The sequence below is a fragment of the Chrysemys picta genome, chromosome 12 (assembly GCF_011386835.1).
Source record: "Chrysemys picta bellii isolate R12L10 chromosome 12, ASM1138683v2, whole genome shotgun sequence".
Lineage (NCBI taxonomy): Eukaryota > Metazoa > Chordata > Testudines > Emydidae > Chrysemys > Chrysemys picta.
In genome coordinates, this window is record NC_088802.1 from 23,857,386 (window position 1) to 23,884,575 (window position 27,190).

Consider the following 27,190-nt stretch of genomic DNA (forward strand, 5'->3'; position numbering starts at 1 on the left):
GAAAGAGCAGTTATGTGGCCCAACTCCTACCGAAAATCCTTTGAAAATCTCCCCCTTTGTATCTAACATTAAAACTGATTTTACATTTTGCCCAGGATCAAATTCTAACAAGCAAGGAACAAACTTCATGACTAGGCTTGGAAGGATTAGATTTGTATTGGTAACTGTTGGTAAACGTCAATTTCACCATACACACACAAACTGATGAAAATGTATTTCCATCGATAATACCCAAAATTTACAGATAGGCAAAATAAGAAAAATGCTGCTGAAGAACTTATTAGAGTCAAAATCCAGTGATTTAGACTTATGAATTGGGCTTGTTACAAACAGATTAGTGAATGAATAGTAAAAATAGGTATGATCTGTTTAATTAAGGATATTTACTTTCTATAGTTTAACATGTGATGTTGACAATTTGTGTTTTAATGGTTTATAGAGCTTTCACTTTTTGAATCTCAGTGTCAACTATCATTTGTCTGACAGTCTCCTGCCCCCACCCCCATAATTTTGTACAACTATGAACATTGAAATAAATAAAAAGTGGAGAAAATGCTTAAAAATAAACATAGATATTCCCCATCAAAATTAGAAATAATAAAAATAAAATGCTACCAATCCTATTCATGACAGATTAACACAGGGATCGGCAACCTGTGAGTGGCACGCTGCCTGCCCGATGAGAGGAGGAGGAGGAGGGGCCGGAAAGCACCACGCTGGGGAAGAAGCGGCGGGGGGGAAGCTTGGGTGCCGCAGGACCAAGCTTCTGCGTCCTGCCCCCGCAGGGGAGAGCGGTGGGAGGGGGTCCCAGCCCCCTGCCCCACTCAGCCCTCCCGCCCACCACTCTCCCCTGCGGGGGCAGGACTTAGAGAGAGACCCCTTCTAAAAAAACATTAAAATGTATTACCGGCATGTGAAACCTTAAATTAAAGTGAATAAATGAAGACTCGGCACACCACTTCTTAAAGGTTGCCTACCCCTGTATTAACATATAAGTGAGAACAGAACAAGAATTTTATATAGAATTATGTACCAGACAGTGCTTAATTGTCAATGCTCATTAAAACCTGGTCTACACTGTGGGGGGGGAATCAATCTAAGTTACGCAACTTCAGCTACGTGAATAACATAGTTGATGTCAAGATACTTAGATCTACTTACCGCAGTGTCTTCACTGTGGTAAGTCAACTGTTTATGCCACCCTATCGACTCCACCTGCGTCTCTTGCCTCAGTGGAGTACCGGAGTTGACAGGAGAGCACTCACTGGTCAATTTATCGCGTCCAGTGAAGACGCGATAAATCGACCCCTAATGGCTCAATCGCTCCGAATGTAAGTGTAGACCTAGCCTAAGTATAATCCCTATCTTTTGGCAATGCTTTTCATCAGTAGATCTCAAACCATTTTCCTAAGGTGGGTGAGTAGTATTATCTCATTTATTTACAAATGGGGAAACTGAGGCACGGACGGTTACTATGACTTTCACACAGTAAATCAGTGACAGAGCTGGGACATACTTCAACTTCTTATTTCCCATCTATCAGACCAGGCTACAGCTGAGATTTCAAAAGCTGCCTAAGGGATTATGGGACAAATTCTTAAAGGCTTTTAGATGTGTAATGGGATTTTTCAAAGCAGCTAGGTGTCTAACACCCATTGAAATCAAGGATTTTAGGTGCTTAGATGCTTCTAAAAATCTCATTAGGTGCCTAAATACCTTTAAAAATCTGGTTCTTAAACAAATGCCCATGAAAATTAATGAGGAATGGAATCCATGTGGCATTTGTGGCTATGAAAACCTAAGTCTACCTCTAAGAGAACTATCCAATCCATTTTTACATTCTTATCTATGTGACTCAATAAATTACAGCAGCAGCATGTTCCCACAGGTCTTTCATATAGTAATTTTCTCTTATGCATTTGAAAGTCAAAAAAGATGAGTGAAAGCCAGAGAGAGAGAGAGAAGGAAATATGTTACAGATGTACCAATTACTCACTGTGGGGAACCTATTCCTTCCAACCAGATATGGCCCAGTAGGTCACATTACCAAGTATACAAAAAATATGTATTAATACAAGTGGTTTAAAGTATATTTCTGAGGTGGTCTGTCTGTCTGTCTCCCTCTCTCTAGTGAACCTAGCTTATTAGCTTTTGCTGACAGAACTAGCCAGAACAGACCCCCTTCACACATTATCTTCTCTCCTTAGAATGAAGTGTTCTTGGATTCTGAGAAAAAAATGCATTGTGAGCGGGGGTGCCATATTTTTTCCTCCAGCTATAAATCAAACATCTAAAGGTTTCACACACAAAATCTTCCTACTTATTGCATACATTTCTATATTGATTAGAATCTCATTCCATTACCATTTCATCATCACCCTGCTGTCTTTTCCCCTTACCTGCTTTGTTTATGTATGGCAACACAACAGGTCTTAGAAATAAGACTAATTTATATTCCTCAGAAGTGCTCTTCGGATTTGGGCTCAACAGAATTTCACTGTCTTCTCTAGAATGTGCCAAATCTCTGGATTAGTAAGGACGGTGACCTTGGTTAAAGAAGAGCACTAGAAGTTAGGAGACCTTGGTTCTGTGTTTCCATTGACTTGCTGATGGACCACTGTGAAATTGTTTAAGTTCTTTGTTCCTCGGTTTCTCCGTTTGTAAAAGACAAAAGGACAGATTTCTAAAATATCAGGGGGTAGCCGTGTTAGTCTGTATCTACAAAAACAACAAGGAGTCTGGTGGCACCTTAAAGACTAACAGATTTATTTGGGCATAAGCTTTCGTGAGTAAAAACCTCACTTCTTTGGATGCATCCGAAGAAGTGAGGTTTTTACTCACGAAAGCTTATGCCCAAATAAATCTGTTAGTCTTTAAGGTGCCATCAGACCCCTTGAGATTTCTAAAGGTATTTAGATGCCTATTGGAATTTGCAGAAGCACCTAGGAACCTAAAACTCATTCATTTCTGTGGCTGTTAGGTAACTATGTACTTTTAATAATCCCACTAAGTGACTAAATACTTTTAAAAATATGGCCCTAAGTGGCTGCCCAAAGTTAGGCAACTATGTCCAAATTTAGGCAACTTAATAGGTGGTCTAAGATACAGAAGTATAAAACACCAGAGGCTAAAGACATTCAGATGCCTAAAGACAGGCAGATAGGCACCTAGTGGGAATTTCAGAAGTACCTACGCAGGTTAAGCACATAACACCAATTGAATTCAATGGGATTTATGTTCCTAGGCCTTTGAAAATCCCACTAGACACTTAGGGTATGTCTACACTATGGGATTAATCCGAATTTATATAATTCGAAATTGGGAAACAGATTGTATAAAGTCGAATCTATGCAGCCACACTACGCACATTAATTCGGCGGTGTGCATCCATGTACCAGGGCTAGCGTCGATTTCTGGAGCGTTGCACTGTGGGTAGCTATCCCATAGCTATCCCATAGTTCCTGCAGTCTCCCCCGCCCATTGGAATTCTGGATTGAGATCCCAGTGCCCGATGGGGCAAAAAACATTGTCGCAGGTGTTTCTGGGTACAGCCTCACCCCTCCCTCCCTCTCTGCATGAAAGCAACGGACGGCAGACAACCATTTCGCACCTTTTTTCCTGGGTGAACACTGCAGACTCCATACCACGGCAAGCATGGAGCCCGCTCAGCTCAAGACAGCAGTCATGAACATTGTAAACACCTTGTGCGTTCTCGTGGAGTTTATGCTGAGCCAGGACCAGAAAAACTAGGCGAGGAGGCAGCGGCAGCAGCAGCACAGCGACAAGCGTGATGAGGACATGGACATGGACATGGACACAGAATTCTCTCAAACCACGGGCCCCAGTGCTTTGGAGATCATATTGTTAATGGGGCAGGTTCTATTCATTGAACGCCGATTCTGGGCAAGGGAAACAAGCACAGACTGGTGGGACCGCATAGTGTTGTAGGTCTGGGATGATTCCCAGTGGCTGCGGAACTTTTGCATGCGTAAGGGCACTTTCATGAAACTTTGTGACTTGCTGTCCCCTGCCCTGAAACGCCAGAATACCAAGATGAGAGCAGCCCTCACAGTTGAGAAGCGAGTGGCGATAGCCCTGTGGAAGCTTGCAACGCCAGACAGCTACCGGTCAGTCGGGAATCAATTTGGAGTGGGCAAATCTACTGTGGGGGCTGCTGTGATGCAAGTAGCCAAAGCAATCACTCAGGTGCTGCTACGAAAGGTAGTGACTCTGGGAAATGTGCAGGTCATAGTGGATGGCTTTGCTGCAATGGGATTCCCTACCTGTGGTAGGGCGATAGATGGAACCCATATCCCTATCTTGGCACCGGAGCACCAGGGTACCCAGTACATAAACCGCAAGGGGTACTTTTCAATGGTGCTGCAAGCACTTGTGGATCACAAGGGACGTTTCACCAACATCAACGTGGGCTGGCCGGGAAGGGTTCGTGATGCTCACGTCTTCAGGAACACTACTCTGTTTAAAGGGCTGCAGCAAGGGGCTTACTTTCCGGACCAGAAAATAACCGTTGGGGATGTTGAAATGCCAATAGTTATTCTTGGGGACCCAGCCTACCCCTTAATGCCATGGCTCGTGAAGCCATACACAGGGAGCCTGGACAGGAGTCAGGAGCTGTTCAACTACAGGCTGAGCAAGTGCAGAATGGTGGTAGAATGTGCATTTGGCCATTTAAAAGGTCGCTGGCGATCATCACTGACTCGCTCAGACCTCAGCCAAACCAATCTCCCCATTGTTATTTCTGCTTGCTGTGTGCTCCACAATCTCTGTGAAAGTAAGGGGGAGACCTTTATGGCAGGGTGAGAGGCTGAGGGAAATCACCTGGCTGCTGATTACTTGCAGCCAGACACCAGGGCAATTAGAAGAGCACACCAGGAAGCACTGTGCATCAGAGAAGCTTTGAAAAACAGTTTCATGACTGGCCAGGCTACAGTGTGAAATATCTGTTTGTTTCTCCTTCATGAAAACCTGCCCTCTTTATTGACTCATTCTCTGTAAGGAACCCACCCTCCCCCTTCCCCCAGCTTGCTTTCAAACCAAATAAAGTCACTATCATTTAAAAATCATTTATTCTTTATTAATAGATTATAAAAAGAGGGAGGGAACCCGAGTGGGGTTTGGGAAGAGGATCGGTGGGAAGGAAAAGGCCACTAAAAAAAGGTTAAAAAAATGACAGCCTTTTGCTTGGGCTGTCCACTGGGGTGGAATGGGAAGGTGTATGGAGCCTACCCCCCCGCGTTCTTACACATCTGGGTGAGGAGGCTATGGAACATGGTGAGGGGGAAAGGGGATTATACAGGGGCTGTAGCGGCACTCTGTTATCCTGCTGCCATTCCTGAAACTTCACCAGACACCGGAGCATGTCTGTTTTCTCACGCAGCAGCCTCAGCATTGCATCCTGCCTCCTCTGATCTTCCTGCCGCCACCTCTCATCTCGAGCGTCTCTCCTCTCCTCACTTGGGTCCCTCCTGTCCTCATGTTGGTCCCCCATGTCCTTCACATTGGTCCCTCCTGTCCTCACGTTCACTGGCTTCTTTCCTATACTTTGAAACCGTGTCCTTCCACTCATTCGGATGAGCTCTGTCACTGCGGGTGGATTCCATGATTTCTGCGAACATATCGTCTCGCATCTTGTTTTTCCAATGCCTTATCTGTGATAGCCTTCGGGACGGAGGAGGGAGACTTGAAGAATTTGCAGCTGCTGGAGGGAGGGAAAAAAGGAGAGAATTTTTTAAAAAGATATATTTTGCAGAACAATTTATACTCTTTCACGGTGACCAACACTATTCATATTACATAGCACATGTGATTTCTGTGAAAGGTCGCATTTTGCCTCTTAATATTGAGTGCCTGTGGCTTTGCTGCTAGAGATCACAGACGCAGATCCGGGCAACAGAATTCGGCTTGCATGCGGCCATGGTAAGCCATTGTCTTTTGGCTTCTGCGCCCTCCTTTCCCACATACCAAGCAAAGCCCATTGAGTGCTACAGTTTTCCTGTTAACCTTCAGCAGCAGAAAACAAACTAACCGCGCCCCCCATCCAATTCTCTGGATGATCGCTTTATCCCTCCCCCCGCCGTGTGGCTGGTATCAGAGAAGATCCCTGCAGGAACCAAACTAACACCCCCCACCCCGCCATGAATTCTCTGGGATGATTGCTTTACCCCTCCCCCCACCACGTGGCTGGTATCAGGGAAGATCCCTGCTAGCCAAACGCGAAAAGCTCTTGGCCAATTCCCCCCCGCGCGCTTGGCTAACTGCAGGGAAGGATTTCTTTTCAGCCACAGGCAAACAGCCCAGTAGGAACGGCCACCTCTGTCCCCTCAATTAAATTCCCGTATTTCAACCAGGTTACCATGAGCGATATCACTCTCCTGAGGATTACACAGCAAGATAAAGAACGGATGTTGTTTGAATGCCAGCAAACACTGTGACCATACGCTGCTAGGCTTTGTCATGCAATGATACCAGATTACTTGCTGCAAGCATGGCGCGGTCAATTGTCCTACCATGGAGGATGGAATAAGGCTGCAATGCCCAAAAACCTTGTGGCAAGGCTTTTGGAGTACCTCCAGGAGAGCTTCATGGAGATGTCCCTGGAGGATTTCCGCTCCATCCCCAGACACGTTAACGGACTTTTCCAGTAGCTTTACTGGATGCGAATGCATCCCAAGTCCTCAGAGCAAAATAATCATTAAAAACCCTTGCTTTTAAAACAAGTTTTATATTTTAAAAGGTAAACTCACCTGAGGTCCCTTCCATGAGGTCGTGGTCTTGGATACTGGGTTGGGAGGGTACTTCAGTCAGGCTGAGAAAAAGATCCTGGCTGTTGGGGAGAACGGAGTGCAGGGTGCTCTCTGCAAGCTCGTCCTCCTCCTCCTCCTCTTCCCCATCTGCAGAATCCTCAGGTGTAGCTGATGAGATTATCCGTGCCTCGGAATCCACGGTCAGAGGTGGGGTAGTGGTGGCGGCCCCCCCAGAACTGCATGCAGCTCGGCATAGAAGCGGCATGTCCGCGGCTCTGACCCGGAGCGACCGTTTGCCTCCTTTGTTTTTTGATAGGCTTGTCTGAGCTCCTTGACTTTCACGCGGCACTGATCTGAGTCCCTATTGTGGCCTCTCTCCATCATGCCCTTGGGGATTTTTTCAAAAGTTTTGGCATTTCGTCTTTTTGAAGGAAGTTCTGTTAGGACTGAATCCTCTCCCCAGATAGCGATCAGACCCAGTACCTCCTGTACGGTCCATGCTGGTGCTCTTTTTCGATTATCGGCCTGCATGGTTACCTGTGCTGATGAGCTATCTGTGGTCACCTGTGCTCTCCACACTGGGCAAACAGGAAATGAAATTCAAATGTTTGCGGGGCTTTTCCTGCATCCGAGTTCAGATTGCTGTCCAGAGCGGTCACAATGGTGCACTGTGGGATAGCTCCCGGAGGCCAATACCATCGAATTGCGGCCACACTAACCCTAATTCGAAATGACAACATTGATTTTGGCACTACTCCGCTCGTTGGGGAGGAGTACAGAAATCGATTTTAAGAGCCCTTTATTTCAAAATAAACAGCTTCGTTGTGTGGACGGGTGCAGGGTTAATTCGATTTAACGCTGCTAAATCCGAATTAAAGTCATAGTGTAGACCAGGCCTTAATAACCTTTGAAAATCTGGTTCTAAGACACTTTGGTGCTTTTGAAAAATTTAACTCTAGTCTACACAAAAAGTTGTACTGACATAATGAAAGGTGTGATTTTATACCAATTTAGTTAAAACAGTGCAACTTTGTGTGTGGACATTATTATATTGGTTAAAACCTCACTTTTATCAATTTTCAGGTGCAAACTGAACTGATATAACCCGTTTTCCACCTAAGAGTCCACAAAGGCACAAAAGTTGCAGTGGACTAAATAAACATATTTAAGTTAAGTTGCTATGTCTTCTCTGTATAGACAAGCCCTAGGGACAGATTTTTTAAAGTATTTAGACACCAAGTGGAATTCTCAAACCTTCTAGTTGCCCAACATCCATTCAAATCAATGTTTTTGGTACCTAAGTGATTTTGAAAATCCCACAAGTGCCTAAATACCTTAAATAATCTGGCCCTAAATCACTTTTGAAAATAGGATTTACAGTTAAATTTTCAAGTTCAGCTAATTGATTAAAGAGCCAATGATACTTAAGTTCCTAAGTCACCTAGGTTCTTTAGAATATTTTACCCTAGGGCTCTCTAGTGTGCTTTAATGTAGTGTCGTTTGAATTCTAGGTGCTTTTGAAAATCCTGCTAGGCACCTGTTTGCATCTTTAGTACCTTTATACCTTTGAGGATCTCAGCCCTAGTGCTTAGCTATCCAGATCCACTGGGTTGTCATTGTGCTCATGAAATCCTGAACTGGTCAGAGCATTTGCCATCCACATGGGTGTGAAAATTACTGAACAATATCAGGCATCATGCTGGTAAATACAATGGGATTTTGCTGGGCTAAGGACTGAATAAAATGTAAGTAAAAGGCAAAAAAAATGCTAAAATTATGCACCTGATCTTCCTTCCCCTTACAGAGATTTAGGCTGGGATTTTTGAAGGAGACTAAGGGAGTTAGGTGCCCAACTCCAATTTAAATTAATAAGATTTGGGGACCTAAATTCCTTTAGGCACATTTGAAAATATCAGTCCACTTTGGCATGGACTTAATTGAGGCAGGACTGGCCCCTAAAGCAGAAGCTACTCCTCATAATAGCATAATAGATGTGAGAAGAGAATCAGGATCTGTGACTTTATGGCCATTCAAATCCGTGAGAGATTCATAACATCGCAAGGCTTATAAATATGGACACCTCATTCTAAATGATAGGTCAGAGCTCCTAAATGTAATGAGCTGCAAAGATGAGAGCATATGTGTTTCTGGATAGAATACAGAAATTGTGACTTGTTCCAGTTCAGAGCCAGTGGCCAGATTCTGTACGCCTTAGGGTGAAAATCATCCGGTGCAGAGAAGGACTTACGCCTAACCCCCAAAGTATCACTTAAGAAGGTCTTCATTAGTGCTTCATGTGAATTCAGGTTGATAGAAAATCTACAGCTGATACAGTGAGTTGATGACCTGTGTGATATGAAATAGTAAGTCTTTGCCCACATTGTGGTGGAGAAATATCAACATTGCATTTGTCACCAATTTGCACCCTGTTGTTGGAGTCTAAGGAAAGCATCTGTAACAGTGACCAGTATCTGGGGTTGGAAGAGTCATACTCATGGGTCTCGTATGGTGAATAAATTTGGACAGCCTAGGGTAATACTTACGCTAAGCTAACTGGCTTCAGCCAAGTCTTTGCTTGACATGAGTGTTGCTTGTGAAATTCGTCCGTATGTAGAGACTTGTTTAAACAATGCTTACAGTGGCTATGTAAAACAAAGGTGTTGTTTTGTACTGTGTTGAAGGACATAGATAAAAGGAAGTTAATCCATACAATACATAAAAGGTATTGACAAAAAGTCCCTGTATTGTGAAAAACAGAAAAGTCCCTATATTGAGTGGTACGATCAAAGTAAATAAACCAATTGAAAAAGGGACATGATAACATGAAAGTGGCATGGACAGAAAAAGTTATGTAAACTGAAGGATGCAAATGTATATACTATGGGTTATATAAGACACAATGCTTAATGTTGATTGGATGGTCATATAACTTGTAAAGGTATAAATATGCTAGACTATAAGGGAATAGTTCTGTTTAGGTTGGACGTGAGAAAAACTTCCTAATTCTCAGAGTGGATAAGCACTGGAATAAATTAACTAGGGAGGTTGTGGAATATCCATTATTGAAGATTTTTAAGAGCAGGTTGGACAAACACCTGTCAGGGATGGTCTACTCTAGATAATACTTAGCCCAGACTTGAGTGCAGGGGACTGGACTAGATGACCTCTCAAGGTCCCTTCAAGTTCTATGATTCTATGATTCTGTTAGCCTTTTAGACTTCTGTTGTGTATTGAGATGAAGTTTTCAGAGAACTATTCAAAATGACTCCGAGATATCTTTCTTGAGTGGTAACAGATAATTTAGAACCCACCATTATCATTTTATATGTATAGTTTGGATTATTTCTTCCAATGCACATTACTTTCACTTATCAATGTTGAATTTCATCTGCCATTCTGTTGCCCGGTCACCCAGTTTTCTACAGTCAGCTTTGGACTTAACTATTTTGAATAATTTTGTATCATCTGCAAACTTTGCCACTTCACTGTTCATTCCCTTTTCCAGATCATCAGTGAATATGTCAAACAGCACAGGTCCCAGTACAGATGGTTGGGAGGCCCCACTCTTTACCTCTTTCCATTATTAAAACTGACCATTTATTCTTACCCTTTGTTTCCTATTTTTTAACCAGTTACTGATCCATGAGAGAACTTTTCCTATGATCGCCTGAGTAATTTTCTTCAGAGCCTTTGGAGATGGACCATGTCAAATCTGAAAATCCTAGTACACTATATAGATTCATAGATTCTAGGACTGGAAGGGACCTCGAGAGGTCATCGAGTCCAGTCCCCTGCCCTCATGGCAGGACCAAATACTGTCTAGACCACCTCTGATAGACATTTATCTAACCTACACTTTAATATCTCCAGAGATGGAGATTCCACAACCTCCCTAGGCAATTTATTCCAGTGTTTAACTGCCATGACAGTTAGGAACTTTTTCTTAATGTCCTACCTAAACCTCCCTTGCTGCAGTTTAAGCCCATTGCTTCTCGTTCTATCCTTAGAGGCTAAGGTGAATGTAGGGTTCCATGCGGAGCGGATAAAGCACACGACCAATGTGGTTGCAAGCTGAATCCGAATCCTGTTTATTACAAGCTTTCTTTTATAGTTTTTTCTCAACATTACATAACACAATTAGGCTATAATAACACATCTACGGATTGGACAAGAAGGAGAATCATGTGTTTATCACATGTATAGCCCCACACCGATTGGTTCAACCGTTCCTTACATAAGGCCATGATTTGTTTACCTCATCTTATATAATCCTAGACCACCAGGGGGCCTTACATAAGGCCATGATCATCTTATATAATCCTAGACCACCAGGGGGCCTTACATAAGGCCATGATTTGTTTACCTGGCAAGTGTCCCATCGTGACCCTTACCTCCTCATGGAACTTTCCATTAGGTTGGTGTAGGGATGATACATCCCCACAGGTGAACAAGTTTTCTCCCTCCTCCCTATGACACTCTTTTAGATACCTGAAAATTGCTATCATGTCCCCTCTCAGTCTTCTCTTTTCCAAAAAAAACAAACCCAATTCTTTCAGCCTTCCTTCCTAGGTCATGTTCTCAAGACCTTTAATCATTCTTGTTGCTCTTCTCTGGACCCTCTCCAATTTCTCCACATCTTTCTTGAAATGCGGTGCCCAGAACTGGACACAAAACTCCAGTTGAGGCCTAACCAGCGCAGAGTAGAGCGGAAGAATGACTTCTTGTGTCTTGCTCACAACACACCTGTTAATACATCCCAGAATCATGTTTGCTTTTTTTGCAACAGCATCACACTGTTGACTCATATTTAGCTTGTGGTCCACAATAACCCCTAGATCCCTTTCTGCCGTACTCCTTCCTAGACAATCTCTTCTCATTCTGTATGTGTGAAACTGATTTTTCCTTCCTAAGTGGAGCACTTTGCATTTGTCTTTGTTAAACTTCATCCTGTTTACCTCAGACCATTTCTCCAATTTGTCCAGATCATTTTGAATTATGACCTTGTCCTCCAAAGTAGTTGCAATCCCTCCCAGTTTGGTATCATCTGCAAACTTAATAAGCGTACTTTCTATGCCAATATCTAAGCCATTAATGAAGATATTGAACAGAGCCAGCCCCAAAACAGACCCCTGTAGAACCCCACTTGTTATGCCTTTCCAGCAGGATTGGGAACCATTAATAACAACTCTCTGAGTACAGTTATCCAGCCAGTTATGCACCCACCTTATAGTAGCCCCATCTAAATTGTATTTGCCTAGTTTATCGATAAGAATATCATGCGAGACCGTATCAAATGCCTTACTAAAGTCTAGGTATACCACATCCACAGCTTCTCCCTTATCCACAAGACTCGTTATCCTATCAAAGAAAGCTATCAGATTGATTTGACACGATTTGTTCTTTCCAAATCCATGCTGGCTATTCCCTATCACCTTACCACCTTCCAAATGTTTGCAGATGATTTTCTTAATTACTTGCTCCATTATCTTCCCTGGCACAGAAGTTAAACTAACTGGTCTGTATTTTCCTGGGTTGTTTTTATTTCCCTTTTTATAGATGGGCACTATATTTGCCCTTTTCCAGACTTCTGGAATCTCTCCCGTGTCCCATGATTTTCCAAAGATAATAGCTAGAGGCTCAGATACCTCCTCTATTAGCTCCTTGAGTATTCTAGGATACATTTCATCAGGCCCTGGTGACTTGCAGGCATCTAACTTTTCTAAGTGATTTTTAACTTGTTCTTTTTTTATTTTATCTGCTAAACCTACCCTGTTCTCATTAACATTCACTATGTTAGGCATTCCTTCAGACTTCTCGGTGAAGACCGAAACAAAAAAGTCATTAAGCATCTCTGTCATTTCCAAGTTACCTGTTACTGTTTCTCCCTCTTCACTGAGCAGTGGGCCTACCTTGTCTTTGGTCTTCCTCTTGCTTCTAATGTATTGATAAAAAGTCTTCTTGTTTCCCTTTATTCCTGTAGCTAGTTTGAGCTCATTTTGTGCCTTTGTCTTTCTAATCTTGCCCCTGCATTCCTGTGTTGTTTGCCTATATTCATCCTTTGTAATCTGTCCTAGTTTCCATTTTTTTATATGACTCCTTTTTATTTTTTAGATCATGCAAGATCTCATGGGCCTGGTCTACACTACGAGTTTAGGTCGACTTTAGCAGGGTTAAATTGAATTAAGCCTGGACACGTCCACACAACGAAGCCCTTTCTTTCGACTAAAAGGGCCCTTTAAACCGGTTTCTTTACTCGACCTCCAACGAGGGGATAAGCGCTAAAATCGGCCTTTGCAGGTCGGATTTCGGGTAGTGTGGATGGATTTCGATGTTATTGGCCTCCGGGAGCTATCCCACAGTGCTTCATTGTGACCGCTCTGGACAGCACTCTCAACTCAGATGCACTGACCAGGTAGACAGGAAAAGCCCCGCGAACTTTTGAATTTCATTTCCTGTTTGCCCAACATGGAGAGCACAGGTGATCATGCAGAGCTCATCAGCACAGGTAACCATGATGGAGTCCCAGGATCGCAAAAGAGCTCCAGCATGGACAGAACGGGAGGTACGGGATCTGCTCGCCATATGGGGAGATGAATCAGTGCTAGCTGAACTCCGTAGCAGTAAACGAAATGGCAAAATATTAGAAAAGGTCTCAAATGCCATGAAGGACAGAGGCCATAACAGGGATGCACAGCAGTGCCGCGTGAAAATTAAGGAGCTAAGGCAAGCCTACCACAAAGCCAGAGAGGCAAACAGAAGGTCTGGGGCAGAGCCGCAAACATGCTGCTTCTACGCAGAGCTGCATGCCATGCTAGGGGATGCAGTCACCACTACCCCAACCGTGTGCTATGACTCCGTCAATGGAGAATCACGCAACAGGGAAGCGGGTTCAGGGTACACGGAAGATGATGATGAAGAAAATGAAGATAGCTCACAGTAAGGAAGCGGAGAAAACGGTTTCCCCAACAGCCAGGATATGTTTATCACCCTGGACCTGGAACCAGTAATCTCCGAACTCACTCAAGGCGTGCTCCCAGACCCTGAGGGCACACAAGGGACCTCTGTTGAGTGTACCTTTGTAAATATTACACATGGTTTAAAAGCAACCGTGTTTAATGATTAATGATTAATTTGCCCTGGCAATCGCAGCCAGTACAGCTACTGGAAAAGTCTGTTAATGTGTCTGGGGATGGAGCGGAAATCCTCCAGGGACATCTCCAGAAAGCTCTCCTTCATGTACTCCCAAAGCCTTTGCAAAAGTTTCTGGGGAGGGCTGCCTTATCCCGTCCGCCATGGTAGGATACTTTACCACGCCAGGCCAGTAGCACGTAGTCTGGATTCATTGCATAATAAAGCATGGCAGCATATGGTCCCGGTGTTTGCTGGCATGCAGACAACATCCATTCCTTATCGCTCTTTGTTATCCTCAGGAGAGTGATATCATTCACGGTCACCTGGTTGAAATGGGGTGATTTTATTAAGGGGGCATTTAGAGGTGCCCGTTCCTGCTTGGCTGAACAGAAATGTTCCCCGCTGTTAGCCACGCGGTGGGGGGGAGGGGTGAAGGGATCATCCCAGAGAATTGTGTGTGTGTGTGGTGGGGGGTAGTTGGGTTTCTGCTGCATGTTAACCCGGAAACCACAGCCCCTCCTTTTACATTGCAAACCCATTTTAAATGGCCAACCCAGAGGGTCCTTGGTATGGGAAATGAGGGTGCTACTGTTTGAACCTATTCCCATATGTTATGAGGGTTAAAAAAGCCAAAAGACTGTGGCTTACCATGGCTGCCTGCAAGCCGAATTCTGTTGCCTGGCACAGCGTGAGTGATCTCTCACACCAAACCGGCAGGCCCTCAATATAAGAGGAAAAATGTGACCTTGTAACAAAAGCACATATGTAATGTGAACAGCAAAATTTAATGTGAAAGAGTGTACTCATTGTTCTCTAAAATGTGTCTTTTTTAACCACCTCTCCCTTGTCCTCCACCAACTGCAAATGTTTCTCCTTCGCAGAGGCTAGCAAAGATTAGAAGGAGAAAACAGCGAACTCGGGATGATATGTTCATGGAGCTCCAGATGTCCTCCCACGCTGAAAGAGCACAGCAGAATGCGTGGAGGCAATCAATGTCAGACATGAGAAAAGCACAATATGAACGAGAGGAGAGGTGGCGGGCTGAATCGCGGGATGAACAGAGCAAGTGGCGGGCTGAAGATGATAGGTGGCATCAGCTTGCAGACAGACAGCAAGAGTTGATGCTCCGGCTGCTGGAGCATCAAACTGATATGCTCCAGCCTATGGTTCAGCTGCAGGAAAGACAGCAGGAGCAGAGACCGCCGCTACAGCCCCTGTGTAACCAACAGCCCTCCTCCCCACGTCCCATTGCCTCCTCACCCAGATGCCCAAGAACACGGTGGGGGGACCTCCGGCCTCCCAGTCACTCCACCCCAGATGATTGCCCGAGCATCGGAAGGCTGGCCTTCAATAAGTGTTAAAGTTTTAAAGTTTTAAACTGAAGTGTGTCCTTTTCCTTCCCTCCTCCCCCACCCCTCTCGGGCTACCCTAGTTGTGTGATGAATTAATAAAGAATGCATGAATGTGAAGTAACAATGACTTTATTGCCTCTGCAAACGGTGCTTGAAGGGGGAGGGGAGGGTGGGATGGTTGGTTTACAGGGAAGTAGAGTGAACCGGGATTGGGGGGTGGTGTGGAGGGTTCATCAAGGAGAAACAAACAGATGTTTCACACCGTAGCCCGGCCAGTCACAAAACTCGTTTTCAAAACTTCTCTGATGCGCACCGCACCCTGCTGTACTCTTCTAACTGCCCTGGTGTCTGGCTGCACGTAATCAGCAGCCAGGCGATTTGCCTCAACCTCCCACCCCTCCATAAATGTCTCCCCCTTACTCTCACAGATATTGTGGAGCGCACAGCAAGCAGCAATAACAATGGGGATATTCTTTTCGCTGAGGTCTGAGCAAGTCAGTAAATTGCACCAGCATGCATTTAAACGTCCAAATGCGCATTCTACAACCATTCTGCACTTGCTCAGCCTATAGTTGAACAGGTCCTGACTACTGTCCAGGCTGCCTGTGTATGGCTTCATGAGCAATGGCATTAAGGGGTAGGCTGGGTCCCCAAGGATCACGATAGGCATTTTAACATCCCCAACGGTTATTTTCTGGTCCGGGAAGAAAGTCCTTTCCTCAAGATTTCGAAACAGACCAGAGTGCCTGAAGAAGTGAGCATCATGTACCTTTCCCGGCCATCCCACGTTGATGTTGGTGAAACATCCCTTGTGATCCACCAGGGCTTGCAGCAGGATTGAAAAGTACCCCTTGCTGTTTATGTACTCGGTGGCTTGGTGCTCCGGTGACAAGATAGGGATATGGGTTCCGTCTATCGCCCCACCACAGTTTGGGAATCCCATTGCAGCAAAGCCATCCACTATGGCCTGCACGTTTTCCAGATATCAGCAGGTCTTTGATTGCCCTGGCAACTTGGATCACAGCAGCCCCCACAGTAGATTTGCCCATTCCAAATTGATTCCCGACTGACCGGTAGCTGTCTGGCGTTGCAAGCTTCCACAGGGCTATCGCCACTCACTTCTCAACTGTGAGGGATGCTCTCATCCTGTTATTCTGGTGCTTCAGGGCAGGGGAAAGCAAGTCACAAAGTTCCATGAAAGTGCCCTTACGCATGCGAAAGTTTTGCAGCCACTGGGAATTGTCCCAGACCTGCAACACGATGCACCCACCAGTCTGTGCTTGTTTTCTGGGCCCAGAATCGGCGTTCCATGGCATGAACCTGCCCCAGTAACACCATGATTTGCACATTGCTGGGGCCCATACCTTGTGTGAGGGCTGTGTCCATGTCAATTTCCTCATCACTCTTGTCGTCGCACTGCAATCACCTCATCAGCTGGTCCTGGTTTTGCTTTGGCATGTCCTGACTCTGCATATACTCCAGGACAATGCGCATGGTGTTCATAGTGCTCATAATTGCCGCGGTGATCTGAGCGGGCTCCATGATCCCAGTGCTATGGTGTCTGGTCTGAAAAAAGGCGCGAAACTGACGGAGGGAGAGAGGGGCGACTGATGACATGGCGTACAGGTACAGAGAATTAAAGTCAACAAAGGTGGCTGTACATCAGGAAGAAACACAAACAACTGTCACACAGAATGGCCCCCCCAAAGATTGAACTCAAAAGCCTGGGTTTATAGACTCATAGACTCATAGACTTTAAGGTCAGAAGGGACCATTATGATCATCTGGTCTGACCCCCTGCATGCTGCAGGCCATAAAACCGTCCCTACCTCTTCCCTGGACTCTGCTGTTGAAGTCCCCAATCCTGTTTTTAGTAACTTCAATCGGCAGAGACCCTCCTGCTAGTGATCCCTGCCCCATGCTGCGGAGGAAGGCGAAAAACCTCCAGAGGCTCAGCCAATCTGCCCTGGAGGAAAATTCCTTCCCGACCCCAAATATGGCGATCAGTAAGACCCCGAGCATATAGGCAAGAGTCTCCAGCCTGACCCCTGTTAGCCATTTTACTATTTACCTACCATTGCTTGGTTTTCCTTGACCACTATGTTTTACCATTAAACCATTCCCTCCATAAACTTATCTAACTTAATCTTAAAACCAGACAGGTCCGTCTCCCCCACCGTTTCCCTCGGAAGGCCGTTCCAATATTTCACCCCTCTGACGGTCAGAAACCTTCATCTAATTTCAAGCCTGAACTTCCCCATGGCCAGTTTATATCCATTCGTTCTCGTATCCACATTAGTACTAAGCTGGAATAATTCCTCTCCCTCCCTTGTATTAATCCCTCTAATATATTTAAAGATAGCAATCATATCATTGGGGGAAGCAAATGAATACATGTATTTTTTACATCTTAAGCTGGCAGCAGATGGTGCAGCATGACTGATAGCCCTTGGCATCTTCTGGGTGCTTGGCAGAAGATACTGTACTACGACTGCTAGCCATCATCGTCAAGACGGTTCAGTCAGACTGCTGGCAGGACTGAGTCTCCAGGAGACAAAGCATGTCTGCCCAGGTGCCTCTGATTGAACTGTAATATGACAATGACGGATATCAATCTTAGTACACCATCTACTGCCAAAAGGCAATGGGCTGCTGCTGTGTAGCAATGCAGCCCCACGTCTGCCAGCACCCAGATCGCCAATGAAGGCTACCAGTCATACTGCACCGTCTACTGCCAAAAGGCAATTAGCTGCTGCTGTGTAGCAATGCAGTACCACGTCTGCCGGCACCCAGATGACATTAAGGTGACGGTGAGCTGAGCTGAGCTGAGCTGAGCGGGCTCCATGCTGCCGTGGTATGTTGTCTGCACAGGTAACCCAGATAAAAAGGCGCAAATCGATTGTCTGACGTTGCTCTGATGGAGGGGAAAGGGCCTGACGGCATGTACCCAGAACCCCCCGTGACACTGTTTTGCATCATCAGGCATTGGGATCTCAACCCAGAATTCCAATGGGCGGCGGAGACTGCGGGAACTGTGGGATAGCTACCCACAGTGCAACGCTCCGGAAGTCGATGCTAGCCTCGGTACTGTGGACGCGGTCCACCGGCTTCATGCACTTATAGCATTTTATGTGGGGACACACACAATCGACTGTATAAAACCGATATCTATAAAACCAGCTTCTATAAATTCAACCTAATTTCGTAGTGTAGACATACCCATGGTTAAGCCAAGATGGTCTTTAGCCACATTTTCTCTCTTTCCTAACCAGCAGAATAGCTTGCTTTTGGGCCCTTAATAGTGTCCCTTTGTAAAACTGCCAACTCTCCTCAGTTGTTTTTCCCCTCAGTCTTGATTTCCATCGGACCTTACCTATCAGCTCTCTGAGCTTACCAAAATCTGCCTTCCTGAAATCCAATATCTCTATTTTGCTGTACTCCCTTCTACCCTTCCTTAGAATTGCAAACTCTATGATTTCATGATCACTTTCACCCAAGCTGCCTTCTACTTTCAAATTTTCAGTGAGTTCCTCCCTATTTGTTAAAATCAAGTCTAGAACAGCTTCCCCCCAGTAGCTTTTTAAACCTTCTGAAATAAAAGTTGTCTGCAATGCAGTCCAAGAATTTGTTGGATAGTCTGTGCCCCGCTGTGTTATTTTCCCAACATATATTTGGATAGTTGAAGTCCCCCATCAGCACCAAATCTTGGGCTTTGGATGATTTTGTTAGTTGTTTATAAAAAGCCTCACCCACCTCTTGCACCTGGTTAGGTGGCCTGTAGTAGACTCCTAGCAAGACATCACCCTTGTTTTTTACCCCTTTTAGCCTAACCCAGAGACTCTCAACTCATGCTTTAGTGAGGCATAACTTCCTTTACAAACAGTGTTTTGACTCCTCCCCAAAAAATTCTATCCATCAATGTTTCTGATAATTCTGTTCTTTAATATAATTTCTAGAAGTCTGCCCAGTACTGAAGTTAGGATCACTGGCCTGTAATTCCCAGGATCGCCTCTGGTGCCCTCTCTAAAAATTAGAGTTACATTTGTTACCATCCAATTATCTGGTACAGAAGCTGATTTAAGTGATAGGTTACATAATACAGTTTGTAGTCCTGCAATTTCATATTCCTTCAGAACTCTTGGGTGAATATCATCTGGTCCTGATGATTTATTACTGTTTAATTAATCAAGTTGTTCTAAAATCTCTTCTAAGGACACATCAATACGGGACAGTAATTCAATAAGGATATTGCAGGAAATGGACATTTCTGTCACAGTCAGTTCCATGGCATCACACAAGTCCTCCCTACTGGAAAATATATCATAAACGTAAGTAGAGGAGATAAAGTGTGAAAGTGGGAATTTCAAAGGAGCGCACGGAAGCTAGTCACCTAATTTGTATTGAAATTCAGTGGGATCTGGGCAATAAATTTGCACACATTCCTTTGAAAATGTCAGCTTGAATCTACATCTGACATTCAACGGGAGCTTGTTACCCCACTCCCTTAGGCCTAGGCCCCTATGTAATTATAAATGGGTACATCCATACAGATCCTGGTAAATGCCACACCAATTTAGCAACTTGGAATTTTCAGCATAATACATTTGCATTTCTCCCACTTGAGTTCATCTGTAAGTCAACATCAGGTTGTTACAGTCAATGAGGAAACCTGTAAAACAAAGAAATGTTCACATGCACTAAGAATGACCTTCAGGAAATTTTAATTTTGGTCCCTTTGACAACATTGCTACTAAATGCAGACCATTTGAAAACCACTTTACATGCCACCGATTGCCTTTTCCAAGGCTCGCTTCACCTCTTTGTTTCTTAGAGTGTAAATGAAAGGGTTTAATAGAGGAGTTACAATAGTGTTAAAGACGTTGACTATTTTGTTTAAATCCAATGAGTTCTGTGCAGAAGGCTTGACATATAGAAAAATGGAGGAGCCGTACCAGATAGTTACGACAGTGAGATGGGCAGAGCAAGTGGAAAAGGCCTTTTGGCGGCCTTGGGCTGAGGGGATTCTACAGATGGTGGAGATGATGTAAATGTACGAGACTAGGGTTACTGCACATGAGCCCAGGAGGACATTAATAGAGATGATAAAAGTTGCCAGCTCAATGAGGCTCGTGTCAGTGCAGGAAAGTGCTATCCAGGAATCTATGTCACAAAAGAAGTGATTGATAATGTTAGGGCCACAGAAAGACAACCTGGATATTAGAGATGCCAGCACAGAGATAGCCAGGAACCCACTCAGCCAAGAGACGAGGGCCAGCTGAGCAGAGAAGGTGCTGTTCATGAGGGAACTGTAACGCAATGGATGACATATGGCCAAATAGCGGTCATATGCCATGACAGCAAGTATGAGACATTCTGTAGAGCCCAGTGATAATATGAAATACAGCTGCAGGATGCAGCCGGTGAAGGAAATGATTTGGCTTTTCCCTAACATGATACCAATGGCCTTGGGGACGCAGGCTGTGGTGTACCAGATCTCCAGAAAGGAGAGATTGCAGAGAAAGAAGTACATGGGGCTGTGGAGCCATGGGTGGGTCCACACTAAAGCTATAACAGACAAATTCCCTACAATTGTCAGGAAATACATAATTGAAAACACCACTGCAAGGGAAATCCGAAAATACCAAGTGCCGGGAAAGCCCAGGAGTATGAACTTCTGCACGCTGGTTTGGTTTTCAATTTCTGCTCCAGCCATGAGGTCCATCTGTCAAAACATGAGGAATTATAAGGCATTTAAACATGTTGAACACACTTTTCGATGTGCAAATGTGAAGAGCCAAATACCTCACCCTATCAGGGTACCTATAAAATATCTGCAGATCCACAACCCTGAAACTCTGCCCATATCTCCTAAAACACTTTCAAGATACATATCTGGGCTCTGGGATTGTGGGATTTAACTCTGCATCTGGGACACCTCGCTCTTGCTTGAACTCGCTTCACTGGTGAAATACAAGGACCAGGATTCCAGGCTGAAATTCTAAGGGATTTGGGTAACTTAGGGCTCCTTCTAAAATCCCAGCTATGATACCTAGGACCCTGATTAAAGATAACATAAGGGAAGGGAAGCAGGTACTACTCAACACCATTCTGTGCTTGTGCACCTTTCGGGCTCTGCATCAGAGATGAGAGCTCCACTCCTTATTCCTCTAAGGCCAATGAGGAGTCAGTGGGATCTCTGACCCAATGGCATCTTTCCCTTGTTGCTGGTCTAGCCCATCAATCCCACTCCACTCACCCATGAGAAAGCCTCACAATTTGGCCCATTGTCTTCATGTCTCACCTTCAATTAAACCTTGTTTGCTGCTCAGGAAAATGACTGGGATTTTCAAAAACACTTAAGTGACCTAGGATCACAAGTCTCTACTGAAAGTCAATAGGACTTCTGTTCCTAAGCCACTTATCCTCCCTGATCTTCAATGGGATTTATGCTACTTAGGCCCAGAGCTGGTAAAAATACAAGAGAATACAATAAATAATTAGACAAAACCTTTTTTTACGTTGAAAAATACCATTTTGTTGCAACAGAATTATTTCATGGAAATATATCGGTTTCAACAAAAGTGTCATTCGGGTATGTTCTTAGGTCCAGGATGGAATTACTGATCAAAGTGAGAACAAATGATAAGAACTAATGCCATAGCCTGGTGGCATGTGCACTTGCCAAGGTCTGTGTTCCACTACTGAATCAACCAGAACTGGGACTTGAACACAATTCTCCCATGATCTAGGTAACTGCTCTAACCACCTGGCTGTAGCAGGTTGATCTCTTGTACATCTCTTTCCTACTCCCAAAAATTTTGAAGTCTTGTGTTCTTTCCATATCAGAACAAAACATAGCTTGAAATCTTGAGATTTTTTTTCTTTTTTCAAAAAATGAAATTCCATTTTCCAGCTGGTCCTACTTAGACCCTTTAGAAAATCCCACCCCAAATTCTCAGGTACAAGGGATTGACATCAGAAATTAGAAATTATGTTTATCACTTATTATGTGTCTTCTGGTAGAACCTTAAGGTCCCATCTATGGTTGGGACTCCATTGTGTTGCACAAGGCACGAACATAGCACAGAATCCATCCCTATTCCACAAATCTTACACTCTAAAAGACAAGCCAAGCAAGCAGGGAGAGACAAACAACAAAAAAAACTGTTTCTCAGAAACACAGTAAAATTGTTTCCCAATTTCCCTTTCACAACTGCCCTCTTTCACTCACCTCCCCTGGGGTCAGTTTCCAGTCAAACCCTTAGAGTCTGGGCTAGACCAGAACAATAATCTAAGTAATTATAAATGACAATCTCAACATTGTCAGTTACCAAATTCTTAAGAAACAGCTTATAACGCAGTTTACTATTCTATGAACTTCTGCCACTGTGTACAAAGGACATTGCTCCCTGAACAGAGATAGACATCAGATTATAGAAGAAAGAATAAATGATTGAAAGTTATTGTAGCCTGGTATTTTCAAATGAGTCACAGCAATAAAAGTTGTGCAACTAACTCCCTTATGCTTCTTTGAAAACCCCAGCTGTAATACCTATCCTCTCCATGTGAATTTGTTTTTGCATAGATAACATTACAGTATTTGCAATGGTATAGTTCTTTACATCTTGAAAGCAATGGGAAAAGAATGGCTGTTCATCCACACAACATGCCTAGACACTAATGGCCTGATTTAAGGCACTTTGGAATGAATGTTTGACTAGATCAATATGATTGTGCCCATTTTAAGGTGGGGAAATTAAAGGAGGGATGTGAAGTGATATGTTCAAATCACAAAGACAGCTGAGGACAGAACACAAGAGATGAGATTCCCACTTCTGTGCAATGATTGTGAATGGGTGGGCATCTATCTATCTTTCTATTATCTATACATATATTTTCTTCTTTTCTTCTTTGCCTCATCAAAGTTACTATACCAGTAAATTCCACAAAAACAGAGATTTTTGCAACTCAATCAATCAATAAAATAATTTTGGGACTTTCATCAATTCAATAACAAGAAGTTTCTGGTGACTAAAGAACAAAATGTTTTGACTGAAAACTTCTGGTTTAGCAAAGCTATTTTTTTTTTTTTTTTTTTTTACAAAAACCTGAAAAAAAATTTAAAAAAATGTTTTCACTATAACAAAAATAAATTTAATTTTTGTGATAAATTTTGATGCAAAAAATCAACTTTCCCAACTGATTCTATTAGTTATACAATACACAAATAATAGTATTTCCTTTTGTTCATCCTAGATTTCATACTATATTAGAAAAAAAGGGTTGAGATAGACTCATTCCTTGAGTACAGGTGTGTTGACTCTTCAATGATGCAAATTTTTGAACAGCAATTTTTAGGTAGCTCACATTACTAAGAAAGGCAAACCTATTTCTGAATACAGTTACTTTAAACTTTAATTCCAGGATAGGCTGGATCAGGCTAGTGGATCAAACTTACCATGTCTTCAATAGAGCTTGTCAATACAAACTCCCTTCATTCACAAGGTTTTTTCTCTCCGGATGACACACAATAGCCTTGGCTGCTGAAAAATGGTGCATCATAACATGGTTTCTCTTGCTTTCTCCCCATCTAAATATATAACAAATACAGGAATATTTCACACCTGGTTCACATTTACATTACGGTCATATTACACCGCTGTAACAATATAAAGGGACCTTAAAATGGATGTAATAAGTATAATTCAGTCCAATTTTAAACCCCCATTCTACTGCCAGAGTGGTGTGAAGTGTTAGTACAAACGATAATGTGCCTCTTCGAAACCAAAAGACTCCGACAATTTTTTTAGATGTTGATGCTGATAGGAATCTCCTTCCATCATCATCCAACTGGCATTACCCCTACCTAACTTGTTAATGAACTGCAGCTCAAATTGGCTGCATGAGGGGGTTGGTTTTGTACTCCACCCCCATCTTCCCAGCACCCTGAGGATATTCAGTCTCAACAGAATTTCACAGACTTCCCTAGAATGTGTAACAGACTCTACTGAGTCAGGCTGGTCTCCTGGTGAAAGCACAGTACTGGCAGCCTGGACACCAGCATTCTAGTCCTGTCTTCGCCAGATGCTCACTACACAGGGGGAGCTTTGGTGTGTTACTTAAGTCCCATCTCAAGCTCATTTTCCACAGCTGTAAAATGATGACAATAACCCATTACTTCTTGTCCTACCTTCTATGGACATGGAGAACAATTGATCACTGTCCTTTTTTGTAACAGCACTTACTATATTTGGAGACTGTTATCAGATCCTGCCTCTGATTTCTTTTCTTAAGACTAAACATGACCAGTTTTTTTATCCTTTTCTCCTATGTCAGGTTTTCTTAACCTTTCATCATTTTTGTTGCTCTCTTCTGGACTCTCTCCAGATTGTCCACATCTTTCCTAAAGTGCGGTGTCCGGAACTGACACAGTACCCCAGCTAAGGCCTCACCAGTTCTGAGAAGAGTGGGACAATTACCTCCTGGTGTTACACATGACACTCCTGTTCTATACCTCAAATGTTATTAATGTATTTTTCAAATGCATCAAATTGTTGACTCCTATTCAATATGAGATCTGTTATAACTCCCAGATTATTTTCAGCAGTTCTACCACCTAGCGAGTTATTCACCATTTGGTAGTTGAGCATTTGATTTTTCATTCCTAAGTGAAGAACTTTGAACTTGTTTTTATTAAATTTCATCTTGTTGATTTCAGACCAATTCTCCAACTTGTCAAGGTTATTTTGAATTCTGATGCTGTCCTCCAAAGTACTTGCAACCCCACTCAGCTTTGTGTCATCTGCAAATTTTTTAAGCCTACTCTCCACTCCATTATCCAAATTATTAATGGAATAATTGACTGGTACTGGACCCAGGAATGACCCCTGTGCGACCCCACTGGACATGACCTCCCAGTCTGACAGCAAAACATTGATATCTACTCTCTGAGTATGATCTATCAACCCATGGTGCACTCACCTTATAGTAATTTCCTCTAGACCACATTTCTTAGTTTGCTTATACAAATGTCATGGGGACTGTGTCAAAAGTCTTAGTAAAATTAAGATATTTCCTATCTACTTCTTACCCCCAACCACCATCTCAGGAACCCTGTGAAAGAAATGAAAAGTTTTGTTTTTTGAGATTTTGACTTAAATTGACATTCAAATGATTAATTTTGATGCCATTTTCAGTCAAAATGTCACTTTTTCATTTTGAATTAACATTTTGAAATGAAATATTTCATTTTGAAACACTGGAACTGGAACTGATTGAAAATTTTCTAACAGAACAGTTCCATGGGAATGTGTTGATTCCAATAAAACTTTTAAAGGAAGCCAGGTAGGCAGGCAGGCTGTCTGTCTTCTCTATTTTTTCTACATGAAATTTCAGAATTTTGGTCTGAAAGAAGTTCTGAAATGTTTATTTTTTTATTTTTTTTATGATTCAGGGTAATAATAATAAAAAGATGAAACTTTGGAAATTACTATGAAACAAGTTTTCCGGGTTCCGACCAGCACTGTTTTGGATCAAAATGGATGTTTTGCCATTTCTGAGTTTAATTTTTTTGGAACGTTTCATTCCACAATAAATCTTCACATCTTAAATTTTCATCCAGATTTGGGATAAAAACAAATGTCAAAATATTGGAATTTCCTCTACAATAGAAATTCCAACCAGCTCTAACTACGGCTGGGACTTCCAAAGATGCAAAAGGGACAGAGGTGCAAAAATTCTATTGAAACTCTCTCAGACTCCTTTGGTAAACTCAGCCTATGTCTTCCATGGTGCAGCAAGGGCACATCTGAGGATCATAATTGTTCCCCTCTGCATACAAGCCTACACGTTTGATTCATACATATGTGTGAAAAATCCTATTGTATGTCAGGAAAAAGGTTGGAATGTAATGATTTGGTGGATTTATTATTATTTTTTCTATAACAAAAAAACCCATCAGTTTGAAAAGGATTGAAACTAAAATGATTTCATTTCATTTCAAATTATTTCTGTGAAAAGAAAAGTATTTTTTTAAATCAAACTGTTTTTCAGAAACATTGTGATTTTAATTAAACATCTTTTTTTTCCAGTGGAAAAACGGACAAAATTTGGTCAGCTCTAGTGATCAAGACCAGTTTTTTCCAAAGGAGTCCAAGGGAATTATGCACCCAGATCCCATTGAAATTCAGCAGGATTTGAATGCCTCACCTCTTTATACTTCTTTGAAATCCCTAGCCTTAGTAAGTAAAACACTTTCCAAAAGGTAGGGGGATACAAAGGTAAAAGTTAAAATTTATTTACACTCTGATGATAATACTGGTCTAGATATAAATATACAAAAATAGAAATAAGTCAGGCATCAAGGGCAAAATATTTAAAGTATTTAGGAACCTAGTGGGATTCTCAAAAGCATCTTGGTGTCTATCACCCATTAAAATCAACAGTTCCCATCAACAGTTATGTTTTGAGAACTATCAGTTAGCCAGTTTTTAATCAATTTACTATTGTTTTTGTTTAGTGTTATTTTTTTATATAGTGTGATGTTACCCTGAATCAACCCTTTAGAAAAATTCGAGTCTATTACATGAACACCATTGCCTTTATCAATCAGAAATCTAACCATTAAATCAAGTTCATTTAATCAAAAACACTTTCTGTGAAAACGTATCGATCACCATAATTAGGCTTCTCCCTTGTAATTTCTTTTTGTTGAAAAATGACCATTTTCAAAAATGAAAATTTTTGTAAAGAATTGTTGACCTAGTGATTTTTTAAAAACGAAATTTCATTTTTTGTCAAAGTTTAAATGGAAAACTTTCCATTTACCAATATGTAGGACCCCCCACTTAAAAAGGGAAATAAGTTTGATTTTTTTAAATTTTTCACTGTATTTCCTGCATCTTGTTCTTTAGTCTGCTGTTTAATAATTTTTCAGCTATTGAA

At 42.8% G+C, this 27,190-nt stretch overlaps 2 protein-coding genes across 2 annotated transcripts in view; one reads left to right on the forward strand and one right to left on the reverse strand.

The window, feature by feature from the left end:
• The window catches only part of LOC135974464 (maestro heat-like repeat-containing protein family member 1), a 936,803-nt gene that overhangs the window by 246,590 nt on the left and 663,023 nt on the right, over positions 1 to 27,190 (forward strand). The gene's annotated exons all lie outside the window — the stretch shown is intronic.
• On the reverse strand, positions 20,025 to 20,960 carry LOC101939057 (olfactory receptor 6F1-like). The gene has a single exon (XM_005310286.2). It carries the CDS (start codon positions 20,958 to 20,960, stop codon positions 20,025 to 20,027), a length of 936 nt encoding a protein of 311 aa, XP_005310343.2.